Source organism: Mus musculus, chromosome 3, assembly GCF_000001635.26.
Source record: "Mus musculus strain C57BL/6J chromosome 3, GRCm38.p6 C57BL/6J".
NCBI lineage: Eukaryota > Metazoa > Chordata > Mammalia > Rodentia > Muridae > Mus > Mus musculus.
Genome location: NC_000069.6, coordinates 74,240,667 through 74,265,306, shown reverse-complemented (window position 1 = coordinate 74,265,306; position 24,640 = coordinate 74,240,667). Strand labels below are relative to the sequence as shown.

Genomic DNA, 24,640 nt, shown 5'->3' with positions numbered 1-24,640 from the left:
AGTTTATAATGTTGTTGCACCTACAGGGTTGCAGATCTCTTTAGCTCCTTGGGTACTTTCTCTATCTCCTCCATTGGGGGTGCTGTGCTCCATCCATTAGCTGACCGTGAGCATCTACTTATGTGTTTACTAGGACCAGGCCTAGTCTCACAAGAGAAAGATATATCAGGGTCCTTTCAGCAAAATTTTGCTAGTGTATGCAATGGTGTCAGCGTTTGGAGGCTAATTATGGGATGGATCTCTGGATATGGCAGTCTCTAGATGGTCCATCCTTTTGTCTCAGCTCCAAACTTTGTCTCTGTAACTCCTTCCATGGGTGATTGATTCCAATTCTAAGAAGGGGCAAAGTGACCACATTTTGGTCTTTGTTCTTCTTCAGTTTCATTTGTTTTGCAAATTGTATCTTATATCTCGGGTATACTAAGTTTCTGGGCTAAAATCCACTTATCAGTGAGTACATATCATTTGAGTTCTTTTGTGATTATGCTACCTCACTTAGGATGATGCCTTCCAGGTCCATCAATTTGCCTAGGAATTTCATAAATTCATTCTTTTTAATAGCTGAGTAGTACTCCATTGTGTAAATGTACCATATTTTTTGTATCCATTCCTCTGTTGAGGGGCATCTGGGTTCTTTCCACCATCTGGCTATTATAAATAAGGCTGCTATGAACATAGTGGAGCATGTGTCCTTCTTACCTGTTGGGACATCTTCTGGATATATGCCCAGGAGAGGTATTGAGGGATCCTCCAGTAGTACTATGTCCAATTTTCTGAATAACCACCAGACTGATTTCCAGAGTGGTTGTACAAGCTTGCAATCCCACCAACAATGAAGGAGTGTTCCTCTTTCTCCATATCCTCGCCAGCATCTGCTGTCACCTGAATTTTTGATCTTAGCCATTCTGACTGGTGTGAGATGGAATCTCAGGATTGTTTTGATTTGCATTTCTCTGATTATTAAGGATGCTGAGCATTTTTTCAGGTGCTTCTCAGCCAATTGCTATTCCTCAGGTGAGAATTCTTTGTTTAGCTCTGAGCCCCATTTTTTAATGGGGTTATTTGATTTTCTGGAGTCTACCTTTTGAGTTCTTTATATATATTGGATATTATTCCACTATCTGATTTAGAATAGGTAAAGATCCTTTCCCAATCTGTTGGAGGCCTTTTTGTCTTATTGACGGTGTCTTTTGCCTTACAGAAGCTTTGCAGTTTCATGAGGTCCCATTTGTCAATTCTCAGCTTACAGCACAAGCCCTTGCTGTTCTATTCAGGAATTTTTCCCCTTTGCCCATATCTTCGAGGCTTTTCCCCACTTTTTCCGTTATACGTTTCAGTGTCTCTGCTTTTATGTGGAGTTGCTTAATCCACTTAGATTTGACCTTAGTACAAGGAGATAGGACTAGATCGATTCACATTCTTCTGCATGTTAACAACCAGTTGTGCCAGCACCATATGTTGAAAATGCTGTCTTTCTTCCACTTGATGGTTTTAGCTCCCTTATCGAAGATCAAGTGACCATAGGTGTGTCGGTTCATTTCTGGGTCTTCAATTCTATTCCATTGGTCTACTTGTCTGTCACTATACCAGTACCATGCAGTTTTCTATCACAATTGCTCTGTAGTAAAGCTTTAGGCCAGGCATGGTGATTCCACCAGAGGTTCTTTTATCCTTGAGAAGACTTTTTGCTATCCTAGGGTTTTTGTTGTTCCAGATGAATCTGCAGATTGCTCTTTCTAATTCGTTGAAGAATTGAGTTGCAATTTTGATGGGGATTGCATTGAATCTGTAGATTGCTTTTGACAAGATAGCCATTTTTACAATGTTGATCCTGCCAATCCATGAGCATGGGAGATCTTTCCATCTTCTGAGATCATCTTTAATTTCTTTCTTCAGAGACTTGAAATTCTTATCATACAGATCTTTCACTTCCTTAGTTAGAGTCATGCCAAAATATTTTATATTATTTGTGACTATTGAGAAGGGTATTGTTTCCCTAATTCCTTTCTCAGCCTGTTTATTTTTTGTGTAGAGAGAGACCATTGACTTGTTTGAGTTATTTTATATCCAGCTATTTCACCAAAGCTGTTTATCAGGTTTGGGAGTTCTCTGGTGGAATTTTAAGGGTCACTTATATATACTATCATGTCATCTACAAAAAGTGATATTTTGACTTCATCTTTTCCAATTTTCAATACCTTGATCTCCTTTTGTTGTCGAATTGCTCTGGCTAGGACTTCAAATACTATTTTGAAGAGGTAGGGAGAAAGTGGGCAGACTTGTCTAGTTCCATATTTTAGTGGGATTGCTTCCAGCTTCTCACCATTTACTTTGATGTTGGCTATTGGTTTGCTGTAGATTGCTTTTATCATGGTTATGTATGGGCCTTGAATTCCTGATCTTTCCAAGACTTTTATCATGAATGGGTGTTGGATCTTGTCAAATGCTTTCTCCACATCTAACAAGATGATCATGTGGTTTTTGTCTTTGAGTTTGTTTATATAATGGATTACGTTGATGGATTTCCGTATATTAAACCATGCCTGCATCCCTGGAATAAAACCTACTTGGTCAGGATGGATGATTGCTTTAATATGTTCTTGGATTCTGTTAGCAAGAATTTTATTGTGTATTTTTGCATCGATATTCATAAGGGGAATTGGTCTGAAGTTTTCTATCTTTGTTGGATCTTTCTGTGGTTTAGGTATCAGAGTAATTGTGGCTTCATAGAATGAGTTGGGTAGAGTACCTTCTACTTCTATTTTGTGGAATAGTTTGTGCAGAACAGGAATTAGATCTTCTTTGAAGGTGGGATAGAACTCTGCACTAAACTCATCTGGTCCTGGGCTTTTTGTGGTTGGGAGACTATTAATAACTGCTTCTATTTCTTTAGGGGATATCGACTGTTTATATCGTTAACCTGATCCTGATTCATCTTTGGCACCTGGTATGAAGAAATTTGTTCATTTCTTCCAGGTTTTCCAATTTTGTTGAGTATAGCCTTTTGTAGAAGGATCTGGTGGAGTTTTTGATATCTTCAGGATATGTTTTTATGTCTCCCTTTTCATTTCTGATTTTGTTAATTAGGATGCTGTCCCTGTCCCCTCTAGTCTGTTTAGCTAAGGGTTTATCTATCTTGTTGATTTTCTCAAAGAACCAACTCCTTGTTTGGTTAATTCTTTGAATAGTTCTTGTTTCCACTTGGTTATTTCTCCCTTGATTTTGATTACTTCCTGCCTTCTACTCCTCTTGGGTGAATTTTCTTCCTTTTTTTCAAGAACATTTAAATGTGTTGTCAAGGTGCTAGTGTGTGCTCTCTCTAGTTTCTTTTTGGAGGCACTCAGAGCTATGAGTTTCCCTCTTAGAAATGCTTTCATTGTGTCCCATAAGTTTGGGTATGTTGTGGCTTCATTTTCATTAAACTCTAAAAAGTATTTAATTTCTTTCTTTATTCCTTCCTTGACCGAGGTATCATTGAGAAGAGTGTTGTTCAGTTTCCACATGAATGTTGGCTTTCTACTATTTATATTGTTATTGAAGATCAGCCTTAGTCCATGGTGGTCTGATAGGATGCATGGGAAAATTTCAATATTTTTGTATCTGTTGAGGCCTGTTTTGTGACTAATTATATGGTCAATTTTGGAGAAGGATCTGTGAGGTACTGAGAAGAAGTTATATCCTTTTTTTTTAGGATAAAATGTTCTGTAGATATCTGTCAGGTCCATTTGTTTCATAACTTCTGTTAGTTTCACTGTGTCCCTGTTTAGTTTCTGTTTCCATGATCTGTCCATTGATGAAAGTGGTGTGTTGAAGTCTCCCACTATTATTGTGTGAGGTGCAATGTGTGCTTTGAGCTTTATTGAAGTGTCTTTAATGAATGTGGCTGCCCTTGCATTTGGAGCATAGATATTCAGAATTGAGAGTTCCTCTTGGAGGATTTTACCTGTGATGACTATGAAGTGTCCCTCCTTGCCTTTTTTGATGACTTTGGGTTGGAAGTCGATTTTATTAGATATTAGAATGGCTACTCCAGCTTGTTCCTTCAGACCATTTGCTTATCAAATTGTTTTCCAGAATTTTACTCTGAGGTAGTGTCTGTCTTTTTCCCTGAGATGGGTTTCCTGTAAGCAGCAGAATGTTGTGTCCTGTTTGTGTAGCCAGCCTGTTAGTCTATGTCTTTTTATTGGGGAATTGAATCCATTGATATTAAGAGATATTAAGGAAAAGTAATTGTTGATTCCTTTTATTTTTGTTGTTAGAGTTGACATACTGTTCTTGTGGCTGTCTTTTTTTCGTTTGTTGAGGGGTTACTTTCTTGCTTTTTCTAGGGCATGATTTCCATCCTTGTATTTTTTTTCTGTTATTATCCTTTGAAGGGCTGGATTCATGGAAAGATAATATGTGAATTTGGTTTTGTCCTGGAATAATTTGGTTTCTCCATCTATGGTAATTGAGAGTTTGGTCGGGTATAGTAGCCTGGGCTGGCATTTGTTTTCTCTTAGTGTCTGTATAACATCTGTCCAGGATCTTCTGACTTTCATAGTCTCTGGTGAAAAGTCTGGTGTAATTTTGATAGGCCTGCCTTTATATGTTACTTGACCTTTCTCCCTTACTGCTTTTCATATTCTCTCTTTATTTAGTGCATTTGTTGTTCTGATTATTATGTGTCTGTAGGGATTTCTTTTCTGGTCCAGTCTACTTGGAGTTCCGTAGGCTTCCTGTATGATCATGGGCATGTCTTTCTTTAGGTTTGGGATGTTTTCTTCTATAATTTTGTTGAAGATATTTGCTGGCCTTTTAAGTTGAAAATCTTCATTCTCATCAATTCCTATTATCTGTAGGTTTGGTCTTCTCATCGTGTCCTGTTTTTCCTGGATATTTTGAGTTAGGATCCTTTTGCGTTTTGTATTTTCTTTGATTGTTGTACCGATGTTCTCTATGGAATCTTCTGCACCTGAGATTCTCTCTTCCACCTCTTGTATTCTGTTGCTGATGCTTGCTTCTATGGTTTCAGATTTCTTTCCTAGGGTTTCTATCTCCAGCGTTGCCTCACTTTGGGTTTTCTTCATTGTGTCTACTTCCCTTTTTAGGTCTAGTATGGTTTTGTTCATTTCCATCACCTGTTTGGATGTCTTTTCTTGTTTTTCTTTAAGGACTTCTAACTGTTTGGTTGTGTTTTCCTGTTTTTCTTTAAGGACTTGTAACTCTTTAGCAGTGTTCTCCTGTATTTCTTTAAGTCAGTTATTAAAGTCCTTCTTGATGTCCTCTACCATCATCATGAGATATGCTTTTAAATCCGGGTCTAGCTTTTTGGTTGTGTTGTGGTGTCCGGGACTAGGTGGGGTGGGAGTGCTGTGTTCTGATGATGGTGAGTGGTCTTGATTTCTGTTAATAGGATTCTTACGTTTGCCTTTCATCATCTGGTATTCTCTGGAGTTAGTTGTTATAGTTGTCTCTGGTTAGAGCTTGTTCCTCAGTTGATTATGTTAGCCTCTATCAGCAGACCTGGGAACTAGATCTATCCTTAGTTTCAGTGGTCAGAGTACTCTCTGCAGGCAAGCTCTCCTCTTGCAGGGAAGGTTCCCAGATATCTGGTGTTTGAACCTGCCTCCTGGCAGAAGATGTGTTCTGCTCACCAGTGGTCTTAAGATCCTGTGGACGTCCTGTGAGGACCTTGGCGGTGTCCAGAAACTCTGGGCATAAGGAAGTCTGATGCTGGAGTGAACCGGAAGGGAGTTGTGCCCCTGATCAGGCTGGGTTATCTGCTTCCTTAATTAATGCAGTCTCAGGTCCCATGCAATTGGATTGGAGCAGATGCTGTGTTCCACTCACCAGAGGTCTTAGGATCCCGTGGGAAATCTTGTGTGGTTCCTTGCGTGTGTCTGAAGACTCCGCGGGCAAGGCACCCTGGTGCTGGAATGGGCCGGAAGGGACTTGTGCCCCTGCTCAGGCTAGGTTATCTGCTTCCCTAGTTAATGCAGTATCAGGTCCCGTGCGATTGGTCACCCATCTTATGATAGTGGATTGAAACTCTGAACCTATAAGCTAACCCTAATATGCATATATGTATGTATATATATATATATATATATATATATATATATATATATATATGCTTGTATACACACACACACTCAAGCACACATATATACATATATATTTGTGTTTATATGTGCAACATCCAAGCAAGTGCCTATAATGTCCAAAAGAGGCATTTGGTTCATTCGAACTGTAGTTATAGTTGGTATGATTCATCATGTACCTGTTTGCAAAAACATTTAGGTTAATTGCTGGGGCAGTAAGTTCTCTGAAATGCTTAGCCATCTCTCTATCTCCAATATTTTCTTTCATATTTTTATTAAAATCATATTTTAGCACACAAAATATGGATTAATAAAAATTTCTCTAATAACCTTTAAAAGTACTTCTATTTATTTATTTGCTTCTTTGTTTTACATTTTTACATATGCAAGCATGTGTCTGTAACAGAGCATAAGTGTGAATTTAGGGGTACCCAAATGTCAGTTCATTCATCTACTATCTGGGCTCAAGGATGATACTTTTATCCACTGAGCCATTTTGGTTCCCATTCCGTAATCATAGATGAATCCAGAATGATACTCCAGTGCTTTTGAAAAATAACTTGATGTAAAATAATGAGATTCAAAAAACTTAGCTGTGAAAACATTTATGAACATTAAACAGAAACTGATGCTACCAGTTGGAACACATTATTCACTTGGAAACTCTCCATTGCTTCACACCAGCAACTGAAATAAAACATTTCAACAGTCCTCACAGGAGTTTGAATGCAGCTGTTCAGTCAATTATATTGATGATACAGTGTGTCATAGGGATTTTCACCCCAGAAAATACTAGGTAAATAAAAGGATTCTGACAGAAAGAGAAAGGAGATACTCCAGTCATTCAGGAGTTCTTTGTGATATTTGGTTCTCTCTGTTTTGGGTTCAACTTCTTGCTCCATGAATGTTGGTATTTTGGAACTTTCTTTGACAATCAGTTCATAGTGAAAGCAACTCAAATTACAATTGCAAGAGTTAAAATTTCAGAGAATATTACTTCAAAATTATATGTAAAATTTCAGAATCTTTAACTGTGGTGGTTTAAATATTCTTGACCCAGCAAGTGACACTATGAAGAGATGTGGCCTTGTCAAAAGAGGTTGGCCTTGTTGGACAAAATGTGTCACTTTGAAATGTCTAAAAGACTGTTTTCTCATTGTTCTCTTTGGAACAAGATATGTAACTCTCAGCTCCTTCTCAAGATCTATTCCTACCTGGATGCTGGCATGTCACCCAACTTATGATGGTGGATTGAAACTCTGAACCTATAAGCTAACCCTAATTATATGTTTTTTGTAAGAGTTGCCTTGGTCATGGCATCTCTGCAGAGCAATGTAAACCCAATCTAAGATAGGAAGTAAAAAGTCCATTGACATGCATGAATAATAAAAACTTTACTGAACCCAACAATAGATGGACAGTGTTTTAATGATAACATTGCCTGGTCTCTTTTTACTTATCAATGAAACTGTTACCTAAAAAATTATTTATATAAAAATCAAAGACTATGTATGTAAAATATTAACAAGAAAACAAACACATGAAAATTTGGCTATGCATTTTATTCTACTGCGGGGCATTTGAACTGCAATAAACTCATGTTTTATCTGACTAATTAAGAAGGCAGAAACAGGTTTAGTTCATTAGCTTTGTATTGGCAATATTCATTTCATTTGGTTTAACCTATCAAGGTTTAATAAGATGTTCAGAAAGTGGACAAATATGTCACAATAGCAAGAAGCTACTGAAACATTTGCCAGGTGCTTTATTGCTGACTAGGAGAAAAGCAGAATAGAATGGTTAAGACTACAAAGGAGTAATTTAGAGTTCTGTGATCACAAGGCCTAATAATATGATGCCAACTAAGACATCGAGAGAAATCTAGGCATGGAGGAAGTGTGAGAGCTGATGGATGAAGCATAAAAGTATTAACAACTACAAGTCAGCAAAACACATTCTGATCAAAGATATAATCTTCCCTGCATCAGTATATTTTTCTATAATTATATATATAAATTCTAAACTCCAGTTAATAATTAAAATGAGTTATGAAATCTAGTTTGTCTTGTTTTAATTGTTTTTCATTTTTACAGTCGTCTTAAAATTTATTTATTGTTCCCTCATATATTACATCTTGACCATAATTCCATAATTTTCCTTCCTTCTTCTCCTGCTAGTCCTTTCTTCTACCCATCTTCCCTCTTACCCAAACTACTCTTCATTTCAGTTCAGAAAAGGGCAGGTCTACCAGGGATATCAACCAAATATAGCATATGAGGATTCCTGAATACTAAGCACATTTCTTCATATTAAGACTGGGAAAAAAAAAGCAACTGAGTGTGAGGAAAGGTATCCCAGGAGCAGGCAAAAGATTTAGAGACAGCCCCATTCCTACCTTTAGGAGCCCCACGAGAATACCAAGCTACACAACATAACATATAAACAGAGGGTCTACAACAGACTCCTACATGACCCTTGATTTTTGGTTCCATCTATTTAGGGCCTTAAGTATCCAGTTTAGTTAATTATCTAGGTTTTCCTGTGGTATCCTTTATCCATCTGGCTCCTTCCTCCTCCTCTACCATATGATATCTAGTGTGATTTTAAAAATTAAAAAGAATGATTGTTTCATTTGTGATTCAACCTTTTCAAGTTTTTTTTCCCAATTTTATTAGGTATTTACTTCATTTACATTTCAAATGTTATCCCAAAAATCCCCTTTACCTCCCGACCCCTGCTCTCCTACCCATGCACTCCCACTTCTTGGCCCTGGTGTTTCCCCTGTACTGGGGCATATAAAGTTTACAAGACCAAGAGGACTCTCTTCCCAATGATGGTCAACTAGGCCATCTTCTGCTACATATGCAGCTAGAGACAGGAGCTCTGGGGGTACTGGTCAGTTCATATTGTTGTTCCACCTATAGGGTTGCAGACCCCTTCAGCTCCTTGGGTGCTTTCTCTAGCTTCTCCATTGTTGGCCCTGTGTTCTATTCAATATCTGACTGTGAGCATCCACTTCTGTGTTTGCCAGGCAATGGCATAGCCTCACAAGAGACAGCTATATAAGGGTCCTTTCAGCAAAATCATGTTAGCTATGCAATAGTGTCTGCCTTTGGTGGCTGATTATGGGATAGACCCCGTGGTAGGGCAGTCTCTGGATGGTCCATCATTTTGTCTCAACTGCAAACTGTGTCTCTGTAACTCCTTCCATGTGTGTTTTGTTCCCAATTCTAAGAAGGGGTGAAATGTCCACACTTTGGTCTTAATTCTTTTTGAGATTCATGTGTTTAGCAAATTGTATCTTGGGTATTCTAAGTTTCTGGGCTAATATCCACTTATCAGTGAGTGCATATCATATGAGTTCTTCTGTGTTGGGTTAACTCACTCAGGATGATGCCCTCTAGGTCCATCCATTTGCCTAGGAATTTCATAAATTCATTCATTTTAATAGCTGAGTAGTACTCCATTGTGTAAATGTATCACATTTTCTGTATCCATTCCTCTGTTGAGGAACATCTGGGTTCTTTCAAACTTCTGGCTATTATAAATAAGGCTGCTATGAACATGGAGCATGTCTTCTTATTACTAGTTGGAACATCTTCTGGATATATGCCCAGGAATGATATTGCTGGATTGTCTGGTAGTGCTACGTCCAATTTTTGGAGGAACCTCCAGACTGATTTCCAGAGTGGTTGTACAACCTTGCAATCCCACCAAGAATGGAGGAATGTTCCTCTCTTTCCACATCCTCACCAGCAACTGCTGTCACCTGTATTTTTAATCTTAGCCATTCTGACTGGTGTGAGGTAGAATCTCAGGGTTGTTTTGATTTGCATTTCCCTGATGATTAAGGATGTTGAACGATTTTTTTTCAGGTCTCATTCAAGATTCCTCAATTGAGAATTCTTTGTTTAGCATTGTATCCCACTTTTAATGGGGTTATTTGGTTTTCTGGAGTCCATCTTCTTGAGTTCTTTATATATATATTGGATATTAACCCATTATCTGATTTAGGATTGGTAAAGATCCTTTCCCAATCTGTCGGTGGCCTTTTTGTCTTATTGACAGTGTCCTTTGTCTTACAGAAGCTTTGCAATTTTATGAGATACCATTTGTCAATTCCTTATCTTACAGCACAGACCATTGCTGTTCTATTCAGGAATTATTCCCCTGTGCCCATATCTTCCAGGCTTTTCCCCACTTTCTTCTCCATATGTTTCAGTGTCTCTGGTTTTATGTGGAGTTCCTTGATCCACTTAGATTTGATCTTAGTACAAGGAGATAAGAATGGATCAAATTTGCTTTCTTCTATGTGATAACCATGAGTTGTGCCAGCCCCATTTGTTGAACATGCTGTCTTTTTTCCACTGGATGGTTTTAGCTCCCTTGACAAAGATCAAGTGACCATAAGTGAGTGGGATCATTTCTGAGTCTTCAATTCTATTCCATTGGTCTAACTGTCTGTCGCTATACTAGTGCCATGAAGTTTTTATCATAATTGCTAGGTAATACAGCTTTAGGTCAGGCATGGTAATTTCACCAGAGATTCTTTTATCATTGTGAATAGTTTTGCTACCCTAGGTTTTTGTTATTCCAGATGAATTTGAAAATTGCCCTTTCTAATTCAATGAAGAATTGAGTTGGAATTTTGATGGGTATTGCATTGATCTGTATTTTGCTTTTGGTAAGATAGTCATTTTTACTATATTGATCATGCCAATCCATGAGCATGGGAGATCATTCCATCTTCTGAGAACTCCTTTAATTTCTTTCTTCAGAGACTTGAAATTCTTATCATACAGATATTTCCCTTCCTTAGTTAGAGTCAAGTCAACGTATTTTACATTATTTGTGACTATTGTGAAGGGTGTTGTTTCCCTAATTTCTTTCTCAGCCTGTTTGTCCTTTATGTAGAGAAAGATCATTGACTTGTTTCAGTTAATTTTATATCCAGCTACTGCACTGAAGCTGTTTATCAGGTTTAGGATTTCTCTGGTGGACATTTTGTGGTCACTTACATATACTATAATATCATCTGCAGAAAGGGATATTTTGACTTCTTCCTTTCCAATTCATATCCCCTTGATATCCTTTTGTTTTCAAATTGCTCTGGCTAGCACTTCAAGTAATATATTGAATAGGTAGGGAGAAAGTGGACAGCCTCGTCTAATCTCTGATTTTAGTGGGATTGCTTCGAGTTTCTCACCATTTACTTTGATATTGGTTACTGGTTTGCTGTATATTGCTTTTAATATGTTTAGGTTTGGGCCTTGAATTCCTGATCTTTCCAAGACTTTTATCATGAAGAGTTGTTAGATTTTGTCAAATGCTTTCTCAGCATCTAAGGAGATGATCATGTGGTGTTTGAATTTGTTTATATAGTGGATTATGTTGATGAATTTCTGTATATTAAACCATCACTGCATCCCTGGGATGAAGTGTACTTGGTCATGATGGATGATCATTTTGATGTGTTCTTGGATTCAATTTGGGAGTATTTAATTGAGTATTTTGCATTGATATTCATATGGCAATTTGGTCTGAAGTTCTCTATCTTTGTTGGGTCATTTTGTAGTTTAGGTATCGAGTAATTGTGGCTTCGTAGAATGAATTTGGTAAAGTACCATCTGCTTCTATTTTGTGGAATAGTTTGAGAAGAACTGGAATTAGGTCTTCTTTGAAGGTATGATAGACCTCTGCACTAAACCAATCTGGTCCTGGGCTTTCTTTGGATGGGAGACTATCAATGAGTGCTTCTAATTCTTTAGGGGATATAGGACTGTTTGGGTCATTATTCTGATCCTGAATTAACTTTAGTACCTGGTATCCATCTTGAAATTTGTCCATTTTATCCAGGTTTTCCAGTTTTGTTGAGTATAGCCTTCTGTAGAAGTATCTGATGGTGTTTTGGATTTCTTCAGGATCTGTTGTTATGTCTCTCTTTTCATTTCTGATTTTGTTAATTAGGATGCTTTTCCTGTGCACTCTAGTGAGTCTGGATAAGGGTTTAGCTATCTTGTTGATTTTCTCAAAGATTCAGCTCCTGGTTTGGTTGATTCTTTGAATAGTTCTTTTTGTTTCCACTTGGTTGATTTCACCAATGAGTTTGATTATTTCCTGCAGTCTACTACTCCTCAGTGAATTTGCTTCCTTTTGTTCTAGAGCTTTTAGGTGTGCTGTCAAGCTGCTAGTGTATGCTCTCTCTAGTTTCTTTTTGGAGGCACTCAGAGCTATGAGTTTTCCTCTTAGAAATGTTTGCATTGTATCCCATAAATTTGGGTATATTGTGGCTACATTTTCATTAAACCCTAAAAAGTCTTTAATTTCTTTCTTTATTTCTTCCTTGACCAAGGTATCTTTCAGGAGAGGGTTCTTCAGTTTCCACATGAATGTTGGCTTTGTATTATTTATGATGTTATTGAAGATCAGCCTCAGTCCATGGCGATCTGATAGGATGCATGGGACAATTTCAATATCTGTTTTATATCTGTTGAGGCCTGTTTTGTGACCAATTATATGATCAATTTTGTAGAAGGTACCATGAGGTGCTGAGAAGAAGGTAAGTTTTTCGTATGAATTTTTTTTGATAAATAAAAATAGTAAATGCAGAATAAAGTAGAAATAAATATTATAGACTGAAAGGCCAGTTTTTTAAATAACGAAGGAAAACATAATATTAATATTAATTACTCATCTTTCATTTATTGATTCCATAAGTATTTATTAAACAATTGCTTTTTTATGTTGTTTGGTATAGTAGAAATACATTACAGTACAATTATCCTCCCCAGGTGAATAATATGGTGGTGATAGAAGTGGAAAAACCAACATAATATATTCACGCTCAAGAGTGGTTTATGTCCAGAGAAAGAATAAAATGAGTGTGAATAATGTTTCCAAAAGTAGTCACAAAGGCTTCATAAAGCAAGAGTTGTGAACAGATATTTTATGTTCATGCTTAAAAGCAAATGTTACAGATGGTAAAAAGACTATCTTAAAAGATGTGTGGTACAATTCACAGATAGCAAAGTTCTCAGTTAATATAAGCCACAGAAAGGAGAATAAAAGCAAGGGTCAGACTGTAAATGGGGGAAGCTTGATCAGAAAGATTAAGTTACCACGTTTTCCTCTTTTGATCGATTCCTTGATTATTTCCTTTGCTTTACAAAATGGCCAGTCTACGTTGCACTCTTTGAGGAATGTCCATGAGACATATCTTATATCATAAATTCTTGCTCTGCCATGCACATTACCACTCACTCTATACACAATAGTTAGAGAATGGAAATAATAGAAGTGCCTCCTCTCAGCTAATGGATGATACTTTAAATGTGCCTTTTTACCTCAACAATGCATCTAAATACTTATGTACATAATACCGATAGCTTTCACAGACAATGATAGTATTTATGTATGTTTCTCAGAATTTTGTGCATATATTATCTTAATATTGAATTTTTTATTAATATTACTCTAAGTTTTGTGACACTTAAAAGTATGATGCATCATGAACCTTTAGGGGAATAATATTTCTTTTATATTACCTGCAGTGGTAAATGTCGAATAGAAATAAAAAGATCATCTTCTACACCAATTTCATCTTTCATGCTACAAATATTCAAACAATCAGAAATTACTTATTTAAGAAGATGTTTGCATTTGCAAATCCCCAACTATTACCCTGAAGCCTGTATAAATTTTTAATAGTTATAGAGATTGACACCAAAATCTTCCCTGGTATAATTTGTTTTCTTCTGAGCAGTTATGCAAAGATAATGGGGATCTTATATCCCATATATTTCCACATCAAAGTAACTAATTTGCTCTAAAGAATATAGGTACTAAAGCATGTGGAAACCATTATTATAAAAATGTAATAATAATTTTAAGAATATAATAAATACATAACTTAATCAAAGAAATATACATGGATATTTTGTTGCAGTGTTTTATTTGTGTGCTTGGAGGAATAAGGAGTAGATGCTTCTTATCTCAAAACAACATAGACAGCCATTTTATGAGTATTTTAGTACACATGAATGGTGTTTTCTGCAAGATTGTATAGAGCAGAGAAGAAGATGGAAATATCTACAAAGTAATACAGGCTAAAAAATTTAGCTTCAAAATATTGTACTTTCCCCCCTTTTTATTAGACACTTTATTTACATTTCAAATATTATCCCCTTTTCAGGCTTCCCTTCTAAACACCCCCTATCCCCATCTCCCCCTGCTCACCAACCCACCCACTCCTGTTTCCTGGCCCTGGCATTCCCTAGTACTGGGGCATAGAACCTTCACAGGACCAAGGGTCTTTCTTCCCATTGATAACCAATAAGGCCATCACATCATCTGCTATATATGCAACTAGAGCCATAAATCCTACCATGTTTTTTTTTTTTTTTTTTTTTTTTTTTGGTTGGTTGTTTAGTTCCAGGGAGCTCTGAAGGTACTAGTTAGTTCATATTTTTGTTCCTCCTATGGGGCTGCAATCATGTCTGGTTTTGGTGGTTGTACATGGGATAGATACCCAGGTGGGTAGTCTCTGTATGGTCATTCCTTCAGTCTCTGCTCCACACTTTGTTTCTGTAACTCCTTCCATGGGTATTTTGTTCCCTCTTCTAAGAAGGATTGAAATAGTCACTTTGGTCTTTCTTCTTGAGTTTTATGTGTTTTGTGAATTGTATCTTGGGTTTTCTGAGCATCTTGGCTAATAGCCACTAATCAGTGAGTAAATAGCATGTGTGTTCTTTTGTGATTGGGTTACCTCACTCAGGCTGGTCTCCTCCAGATCCATCCATTTGCAATCCCCATCAAAATTCCAACTCAATTCTTCAACGAATTAGAAAGAGCAATCTGCAAATTCATCTGGAATAACAATAAACCTAGGATAGCAAAAACTCTTCTCAAGGATAAAAGAACCTCTGGTGGAATCACCATGCCTGACCTAAAGCTTTACTACAGAGCAATTGTGATAAAAAACGGCATGGTACTGGTATAGTGACAGACAAGTAGACCAATTGAATAGAATTGAAGACCCGGAAATGAACCCATACACCTATGGTCACTTGATCTTTGACAAGGGTGCTAAAACCATCCAGTGGAAAAAAGACAGCATTTTCAACAAATGAGGCTAGCACAACTGGTGGTTATCATGTAGAAGAATGAGAATTGATCCATTCTTATCTCCTTATACTAAGGACAAATCTATGTGGATCAAAGAACTCCACATAAACCAGGCACACTGAAACTTACAGAGGAGAAAGTAGGGAAAGTCTCAAAGATATGGGCACAGGGAAAAAATTCTTGAACAGAACACTAATGTCTTGTGCTGTAAGATCAAGAATTGACAAATGGGACCTCATAAAATTGCAAAGCTTCTGTAGGGCAAAGGACACCGTCATTAAGACAAAAATGCCACCAACAGATTGGGAAAAGATCTTGAAAAAATCAATTTTTATTAGCTATTTTCTTCATTTACATTCCAAATGCTATCCTGAATGTCCCCTATACCCTCACCCCCACCCTGCTCCCAAATCTACCCACTCGTGCTTCCTGGCCTTGTAATGGGGCAAATAATCTTTGCAAGACCAAGTGCCTCTCCTCCCAATGATGGACGACTAGGTCATCTACTGCTACATATGCAGCTAGAGACATGAGCTCTGCGGGAACTGGTTAGGTCATATTGCTGTTCTTCCACTCTGTTCATAATAGCTTTATTTATAATAGCCAGAAGCTGGAAAGAACCCAGATGTCCCTCAACAGAGGAATGGATACAGAAAATGTGGTACATTTTCACAATGGAGTATACTCAGATATTAAAAACAATGAATTTATGAAATTCTTAGGCAAGTGGATGGATCTGAAGGTTATCATCCTGAGTGAAACAACCCAATCACAAAAGAACTCACATGATATGCACTCACTGATACGTGGATATTAGCCCAGAAACTTAGAATAATCGGGATACAATATGCAAAACAAATGAAACTCAAGAAGAAGAATGTCCAAAGTGTAGATACTTCATTCCTCCTTAGAATGGGGGACAAAATACCCATGGAAGGCATTACAGGGAATCTTTACCAATCATATATCTGATAGATGGCTAATATCCAATATATGCATCTACTCCTGTAAGGATAATTGTTTGTCCTTTCCACAGACTATGTGATTCATTGTGGTTGCTGGCTGCATGTATCAAGGAATGGTGCTATTTCTGTGATTCAATCTTGTTTTCTCACACTTAGCAGAAGGTGTAATCACATCAGTCTTGGTGACTGGAAGTCCAATTTTTTGAGCACATTCATAACCCCTATTCTCTGACATATGGCCATTTTGTTTATAAATCTATTGACAAAACACAAGAATGGCTGGGAAAGGAGGCTTACTAGCCACAGAATGGGTCATACTATCTATTTAATTATTAACACCTCAGATAAAGTCTTGTTTTGATGAACATTTACATGGGACATAATTATCGTACATCCCTTATTCTTTTGGACATGTCAATATAAATTCTTCTTCCCCATAAGTCTTTCTCATAAGTTTTTTTAATCATTCAGTTTGCAAGTCCCTGAACATACTGCCATTCCATTAAAGAGCCCATGAATAGGTGAACAATTACACACTTGCCTTTCTCCTTCCAAAAAAAATATACAATCATGTGTACTGCCTGAAGTTCATGCCACTGTGAAGATTTCCCCTTGCTAGTATCCTTCAGGGATGACACAGAAATGTGATTTTAATGATATATCTTTCCACTTCTGGGTAAATCCTTCATAATATAAAGAACCACTAGCAAATGAGAAAAAAAGCAACACTACTCTTCTCATGAGCTGATGTGCTGCTTACAATTTTGTGCCTTACAGAATTAGTGATGAAAATGTCTTCTGGGCCTTCACATGGTTGAAGATTTTTATATTTTGTATATCGTACACAGTCAAGCATTTCAATTACCCTAAGCCTTAAAATGCTTTCATAACACTAAGCTAAGTTTAACAATCTCCAAATTCTTTTCAATTGGGTATAGTTTGACAAAAATTTCAAGCAACCATTCAAGAACAATTTTGACACCTTTTAAGAATGTTCTGGTTTCACACCAAGATATTTTATGTTATTTGTGACTATTGGGAAGGGTGTCTTCTCAATTTCTTTCTCAGCCTGTTTATTCTTTGTGTAGAGAAAGGCCATTGACTTGTTTGAGTTAATTTTATATCCAGCTACTTCACCAAAGCTGTTTATCAGGCTTAGGAGTTCTCTGGTGGAATTTTTAGGGTCACTTATATATACTATCATATCATCTGCAAAAAGTGATATTTTGACTTCATCTTTTCCAATTTGTAATACCTTGATCTCCTTTTGTTGTCTAATTGCTCTGACTTGGACTTCAAGTACTATGTTGAATAGGTAGGGAGAAAGTGGGCAGCCTTGTCTAGTTCCATATTTTAGTGGGATTGCTTCCAGCTTCTCACCATTTACTTTGATATTGGCTACTGGTTTGCTGTAGATTGTTTTTATCATGGTTAGGTATGGGCCTTGAATTCCTGATCTTTCCAAAACTTTTATCACGAATGGGTGTTGGATTTTGTCAAATGCTTTTTCTGCATCTAACGAGATGATCATGTGGTTTTTGTCTTTGAGTTTGTTTATATAATGGATTATGTTGATGGATTTCCGTATATTGAACCATCCCTGCATCCCTGGGATAAAATCTAGTACTACCGGAGGATCCCGCAATACCTCTCCTGGGCACATATCCAGAAGATGTCCCAATCGGTAAGAAGGACACATGCTCCACTATGTTCATAGCAGTCTTATTTATAATAGCCAGAAGCAGGAAAGAACCCAGATGCCCCTCAACAGAGGAATGGATACAGAAAATGTGGTACATCTACACAATGGAGTACTACTCAGCTATTAAAAAGAATGAATTTATGAAATTCCTAGGCAAATGGATGGACCTGGAAGGCATCATCCTGAGTGAGGTAACACAATCACAAAAGAACTCAAATGATATGTACTCACTGATAAGTGGATATTAGCCCAGAAACTTAGTATACCCGAGATATAAGATACAATTTGCAAAACACATGAAACTGAAGAAGAATGAAGACCAAAGTGTGGACACTTTGCCCCTTCTTAGAACTGGGAACAAAACTCCCATGGAAGGAGTTACAGAGACAAAGTTTGGAGCTGAGACAAAAGGATGGACCATCTAGAGACTGCCATATCCAGGGATCCATCCCATAATTAGCCTCCAAACGATGACACCATTGCATACACTAGCAAGCGTTTGCTGAAAGAACCCTGATATAGCTGTCTCTTGTGAGACTAGGCCGGGACCTAGCAAAAACAGAATTGTATGCTCACAGTCAACTATTGGATGGATCACGGGGCCCCTCAATGGAGGAGCTAGAGAAAGTACCCAAGGTGCTAAAGAAATCTGCAACCCTGTAGGTAGAACAACATTATGAACTAACCAGTAACCCGGAGCTCTTGACTCTAGCTGCATATGTATCAAAAGATGGCGTAGTCGGCCATCACTGGAAAGAGAGGCCCATTGGACAGGCAAACTTTATATGCCCCAGTACAGGGAATGCCAGGGCCAAAAAATGGGAATGGGTGGGTAGGGAAGTGTGGGGGGGGGTTTGGGGGACTTTTGGTATAGCATTGGAAATATATTTGAGGAAAATACGTAAAAAAAAAAAAAAAAAAGAATATTCTGGTTTCTACACTAAACCTAGAATCTCCAAGCAGAAGGTCCATATCAATAAACTCATCTTTACTCATTCTTATGTTCCTTCAATCATTATCATAAACTCTTAATTTCCATCCCCACATTTATTCCCCATACTTTTTGCTTGAATTTATTAGCAAACTCATTAAGTGCTTTGGTAGTGCAGCACACCTCCTGTTGCACCAAACTTTCTGTCACTCTTCTAGGAGCCTGCATTGTCTTCTGTTTGATTATAGTGACAACTACTGTTGAGTCCTAAGGGACATTAGTATTATATTGTCTTGTATTTCCTTCAGAGAAGGTCACTGCTGGTTTAGCAGACAATAGAGAATTAATTTTCTCAGTCAAAGACAGAAGAAGCAGTCTTTTAATGCTTGGGAGTTGTCATGTCTTCTGCTGAGAATAAAGAGACTACCTCCTCATGGGAAATACACCCTTGAGAGTATGAGGGTTCAAGTTTCTGAGCTTCAATCATCTCCTACTCCATATCCCTATCCCACATTCTTTACCAAATACCATCCTTACTTTAAGAATCAAAACCCTCCAAGGTTGGTACTTGAAATTTTGCTGTAATTTGGACAAACTTATTATGAGGACTTAGGTTTGCTAGTCTACAACTTAAAGCTCTGTGAATACAGGGAGAAGATTCTCATCCATGGCACACTCAGGACCCTTTAGACTATTTTTTGCACATCTGGGTCCATTCAACTTTATCACTATATTCATTGTCATTCTTCAACATAGTCTCAGATGCTAGAAGTTGGTTAATTTTATCCCAGAGCTTGAGCTCTTTCCTATCCTTTGTCAATTTATCCAGAGATGCTAAGAGCAACTCATAGGCACAATTATCGTCTTAGTTTTTTCACAAACTGTCAAAATTCATGTATAAGTTTTCACCATATTTGTCACCATGCACAACTGCTGAGTCAGAATAATCAAATGCATTTTCCTTATATAAATGTAAACATTATTATTATTTCCTCAGACAGAAAAATGAGATGAGAGACATGCCCAAGCTTTACAACTATATGGCTTGGGCTAAGCCTAGAGCATTTCTGTCTAACTATCCCTAGGCTGAGGCCTGGGAGCATCTTCCTTCCTTACAATGTAATATTCTGCAACCCTTGACCTTGATGGCTTCATCTTCCTCCCTCTGTCTGCTAACTTAGGCCGACAGAGTCTCAGCCTCTGTAACTTACTTCAGTATAAGCTAATTCTTTCTAGTTCTTTCTCAACTACCGCTGGCTAGTCCAACTCAGATGTTAAAATTCTTCTTCAAGCTTACTGACTCAAATTGGCTTCTCTCAGCATCAGAATTTCTCTGCTTGAAAAGACTGCCTCTGAACTCAGTGAACTGAACTGCTCTGAACTGACCTGAATTGAACTGAACTGAACTGGACTGGACTGGACTGGACTGGACCATACTAGACTGGACCGGACGGGAATGGACTGAACTCACTGAATTGAATTGAATATTTTTTTTCTCTCTAAGTGTTTTTTTAAGTAGCCTCTCTTTCTGTCTCTTCTTGTGACAGTTAGGCATATCCTATGTCTGACTCATTTTGTCAAATCTTTCTTTAATTCATCATTTTGTTTGTGCTTCAATTAGATGTCAGTGTCTGTATTCCAACCAGAGGGATTAAAGTCAAGTAGTGTGTTTGCATACCAGCTGTATTAATATTTGAATGGACTCTCTTGCAACAGTAGCCAAGTTCCTCTACATCTTTAATTTGTAAGTTAGTTTACAAATAGGGTTTAGGATTCTCAGAGATTCCAGGAGAGGCTTTAGGAAACAGAAAGGGTTCCAGCTTCTTGCAGGTACTGGTAAACTGAAAAACCTATTCCATATACATCTAGATTCTTTCTTATACTTTTTGTTGCTCTATAATCACTCTGCTACCAAAATGTGTATTATTCACATTTATCTAGAGTAACAGAATTTATAGAATGAATGTGTTTATTTATGGACAAGGAATTTATTATAATGGCTTACAAACTGCAGTTCAGCTAAGACAAAAATTGCTTGTTGTGAATCAAAAGCTGAGGAACTCAGTAGTTGCTTAGTCCATAAGGCTGGATATCTCAGTTGGTCTGTATTATATGCTGGAGTCCTGAAGAAGTAAGCTTTAATGTCAATGAAGGAATGTGGTTGCTAGCAAGGTGTGTGTGGGCAGCCAGGCAAATAGAAAAGCTTCCTTATCTTTGCCCTTATATAGACTTCTAGAAAAAATTGTGGTCAAGATTAAGGGTGTTTTTATAGATTTCAATACACATATTAAAGGTATAAAGGTGTGTTTCTTTTGCCTTCAAGATCTGTATTAAAGTGGGTCTTTCTATATCAAATTTAAAAAAAGAAAAATAAAAAAACCTCAATAGTTTGACCCCCCCTTTCCTAATTAGTTAATTCCAGATCTTGACAACTAAGAATAGACATTATAATATTCTATGTCCATAATTGTATTTCTCTGTTCTATAGATTTAAAGCATACTGCTACACAGAGAATGTCTTAAAACCATTGTGAAATTTGGCACCAACAAAGTGTAGGAACTTCACCTAGTCAGTTTCTGGTTATACGTAAGCTCTGGACACATAGCACCCGTTTGCTCTCTGCGCTCTCAGGTACCTGGGATAGAACTAAGTATTAGCAGAAATAAATTTGGTCTGTTTAATTTTCTGACAGTTCTTTCAGGAGAGCAATAGAAGTGCTTTGGACATACAAAGGTGAAAAACTAACAATCACTTTTTCACAGTTTCTATTTATATTATAATCATTTATAGATAAAACCTAAAAAAACTATGGGAGCTATTGCACATGTTATAGTGATAATGTAGCTGGTAATCTTTTGAAAGATATGTATATATGTATTCAGATTAAGCAAATATTGTACTTTATTTTTAAATGAAGAGAGTTGACCTAACTTGAGTTTAGTTACAGCTGTGCTCCGCTTGTATGACTGTTGCCAGGGTCAGTGGCATTCTAACTTTTTCCTGAAGAACAAATTTGGTGAAAAGTTGCCTAAATCAATTCATCTATGTAAATAATAGCAAATAATTATTGCCCTGTTTTTCAATTGCCATTCCTTGAATATTCTTAACTTTGTATGTTTCTTATAATTTTCTTATTGTATTTTTAATATTTTTACTCTCAAGTCATCCACAAGTTGAAATATTGGCAATTGAATTTACATCCAATGTGTAGGTACAGATGAAACGAAATTAAATATCAAATTAAATTGAGTTTACATGCACTGGAATATATCAAAACAGATAAGAACGGCTAAGATTATTAGATGGAAAGAAGTAGTTTTAAAAGAAAAAGGACTGAAAAAAATCACATGGCTGTTCCCTGGTTGAAGCCATGAAAACAAAACTAATACAACAGGGAAATTTATTCCGAATATAAAAGAAAAGTAAATTCCCATCCATTATTCAAGAACACTGAAGAAATTTAAGAAACAAAATTTAGTCTGTAATGAATGAGTCACATCTAAGAACTTGATACTCTAAATTTAATTCATTCAATTTAAGGTTTGAGTAAAATTTGCCTTTCAAAAAGATCCTCTTTCAAATCAGTTCTGATACACATTGAAAATTTTGATCAATCTACCTTCCATGTTTAGATATCAGTTTGAGGAACCAGTTTTATCACTATAACTACATAAACTATTCCAAGGACAACTTACTAGAAACTGCTTCTATTTTTATTTACATGATTGATAATAATTGTTAATACTTGTGGTTGTCAGGAACAATAAGCCCTTGCCAAGTTAATAAATTAGATACATCAACCTAGATGTTAAGGAAGATTTTCATTCCACATTTACGGATCTCTTCAAGCTCCTTCATCAGCCTCCTGCTGGCCGCCATCTTGGATCTGGTGCTGCTGCTTTCCCAACCCTCCATATGATAAGGGAGCCTTCAGAATTGAAATCAACTTTCTAGCAGAGTATCCATTCAAACCGCCCAAGATCACATTTAAAACAAAGAACTACATCGATGAGAAGGGGCAGGTGTGTCTGCCAGTCATTAGTGCTGAAAACTGGAAGCCAGCCACCAAGACTGACCAAGTAATCCAGTCCCTCTCAGCACTGGTGAATGACGCCCAGCCTGAGCACCCACTCCGGGCTGACCTAGCTGAAGAATACTCTAAGAACCGTAAAAAAAAATTCTGTAAGAATGCTGAAGAGTTTACAAAGAAATATGGGAAAAAGCGACCTGTGGACTAAAATCTTCCATGAGTGATTCCTGCAAGTTTGAGCAGAGACCCCAAGCATTGCATTCAGACATCCTGCAAAGCAGGACTCTGTGGAAATTGACACGTGCCACCAACTGTCGTCCACTTGTGGCATTTACTAACTTTCTACAGTTTTCTTTTCTTTCTTTATTTGTTAGGTATTTTCTTCATTTACATTGCAAATGCTATCCCAAAACTCTCCCATACCCTCACCCCCACACTCCCCTACCCCACCCACTACCACTTCTTGACCCTGGTGTTCCCCCTTACTGAGGGATATAAAGTTTGCAAGACTCTCTTCCCAATGATGGCCAACCACGCCATCTTCTGATACATATGCAGCTAGAGTCACGAGCTCCTCCAGGGGTACTGGTTAGTTCATATTGTTGTTCCACCTATAGGGTTGCAGACCAATTTAGCTCCTTGGGTACTTTCTCTAGCTCCTCCATTGTGGCTTCTGTGTTCCATCAAATAGCTGACTGTGAGCATACACTTCTGTGTTTGCCAGGCCCCTGATAGCTTCACAAGAGACAGCTATATCAGGGTTCTTTCAGCAAAATCTTGCTGGTGTATGCAATGGTGTCAGTGTTTGGAGGCGGATTATGGGATGGATCCCCGGATATGGCAGTCTCTAGATGGTCCATCCTTTCCTCTCTGCTCCAAACTTTGTCTCTGTAACGACTTCCATGGGTATTTTGTTCCGAATTCTAAGAAGGGACAATGTGTCCACACTTTGGTCTTCGTTCTTCTTGAGTTACATGTGTTTTGCAAATTGTATCTTGTATCTTGGGTATTCCAAGTTTCTGGGCTAATATCCACTTATCAGCGAGTACATATCACGTGAGTTCTTTTGTGATTGGGTTACCTCACTCAGGAAGATGCCCATCCATTTGCCTAGGAATTTCATAAATTCACTCTTTTTAATAGCTGAGTAGTAGAACATTGTGTAACTGTACCACATTTTCTGCATCCATTCCTCTGTTGAGGGGCATCTGGGTTCTTTCCAGCTTCTGACTATTATAAATAAGGCTGCTATGAACATAGTTGGAGCATGTGTCCTACTTACCAGATGGAACATCTTCTGGATATATGTTGAGGAGAGGTATTGCAGGATCCTACAGTAGTACTATATCCAATTTTCTGAGGAACCTCCAGACTGATTTCCAGAGTGGTTGTACAAGCTTTCAATCCCACCAACAATGGAGGAGTGTTCATCTTTCTCCACATCCTTGCCAGCATCTGCTGTCTCCTGAATTTTTGATCTTAGCCATTCTGACTGGTGTGAGGTGCAATCTCAGGGTTGTTTTGATTTGCACTTCCCTGATGATTAAGGATGCTGAGCAATTTTTCAGGTGCTTTTCAGCCATTCGGTATTCCTCGGGTGAGAATTCTTTGTTTAGCTCTGAGCCCCATTTTTAAATGGGATTATTTGCTTTTCTGGAGTCTACCTTCTTGAGTTCTTTATATATATTGGATATTAGTCCCCTATCTGATTTAGGATAGATAAAGATCCTTTCCCAATCTGTTGGTGTCCCTTTTGTCTTATTGATAGTGTCTTTTGCCTTACAGAAGCTTTGCAATTTTATGAG

The 24,640-nt window shown here is 37.5% G+C and overlaps 1 protein-coding gene across 1 annotated transcript in view; it reads left to right on the top strand.

Annotated features, from left to right (window-relative positions):
- Gm6098 (predicted gene 6098) overlaps nt 1-23,046 on the top strand; it is an 89,650-nt gene extending 66,604 nt beyond the window's left edge. Inside the window, exons 2-3 of the mRNA XM_030252972.1 lie at nt 18,370-18,383; nt 22,710-23,046. Coding sequence (XP_030108832.1) covers nt 18,370-18,383; nt 22,710-23,043 — 348 coding nt within the window. The 3' untranslated portion in view covers nt 23,044-23,046. The remainder of the gene's footprint in view (nt 1-18,369; nt 18,384-22,709) is intronic.
- The last annotated feature ends 1,594 nt before the right edge of the window (nt 23,047-24,640 follow it).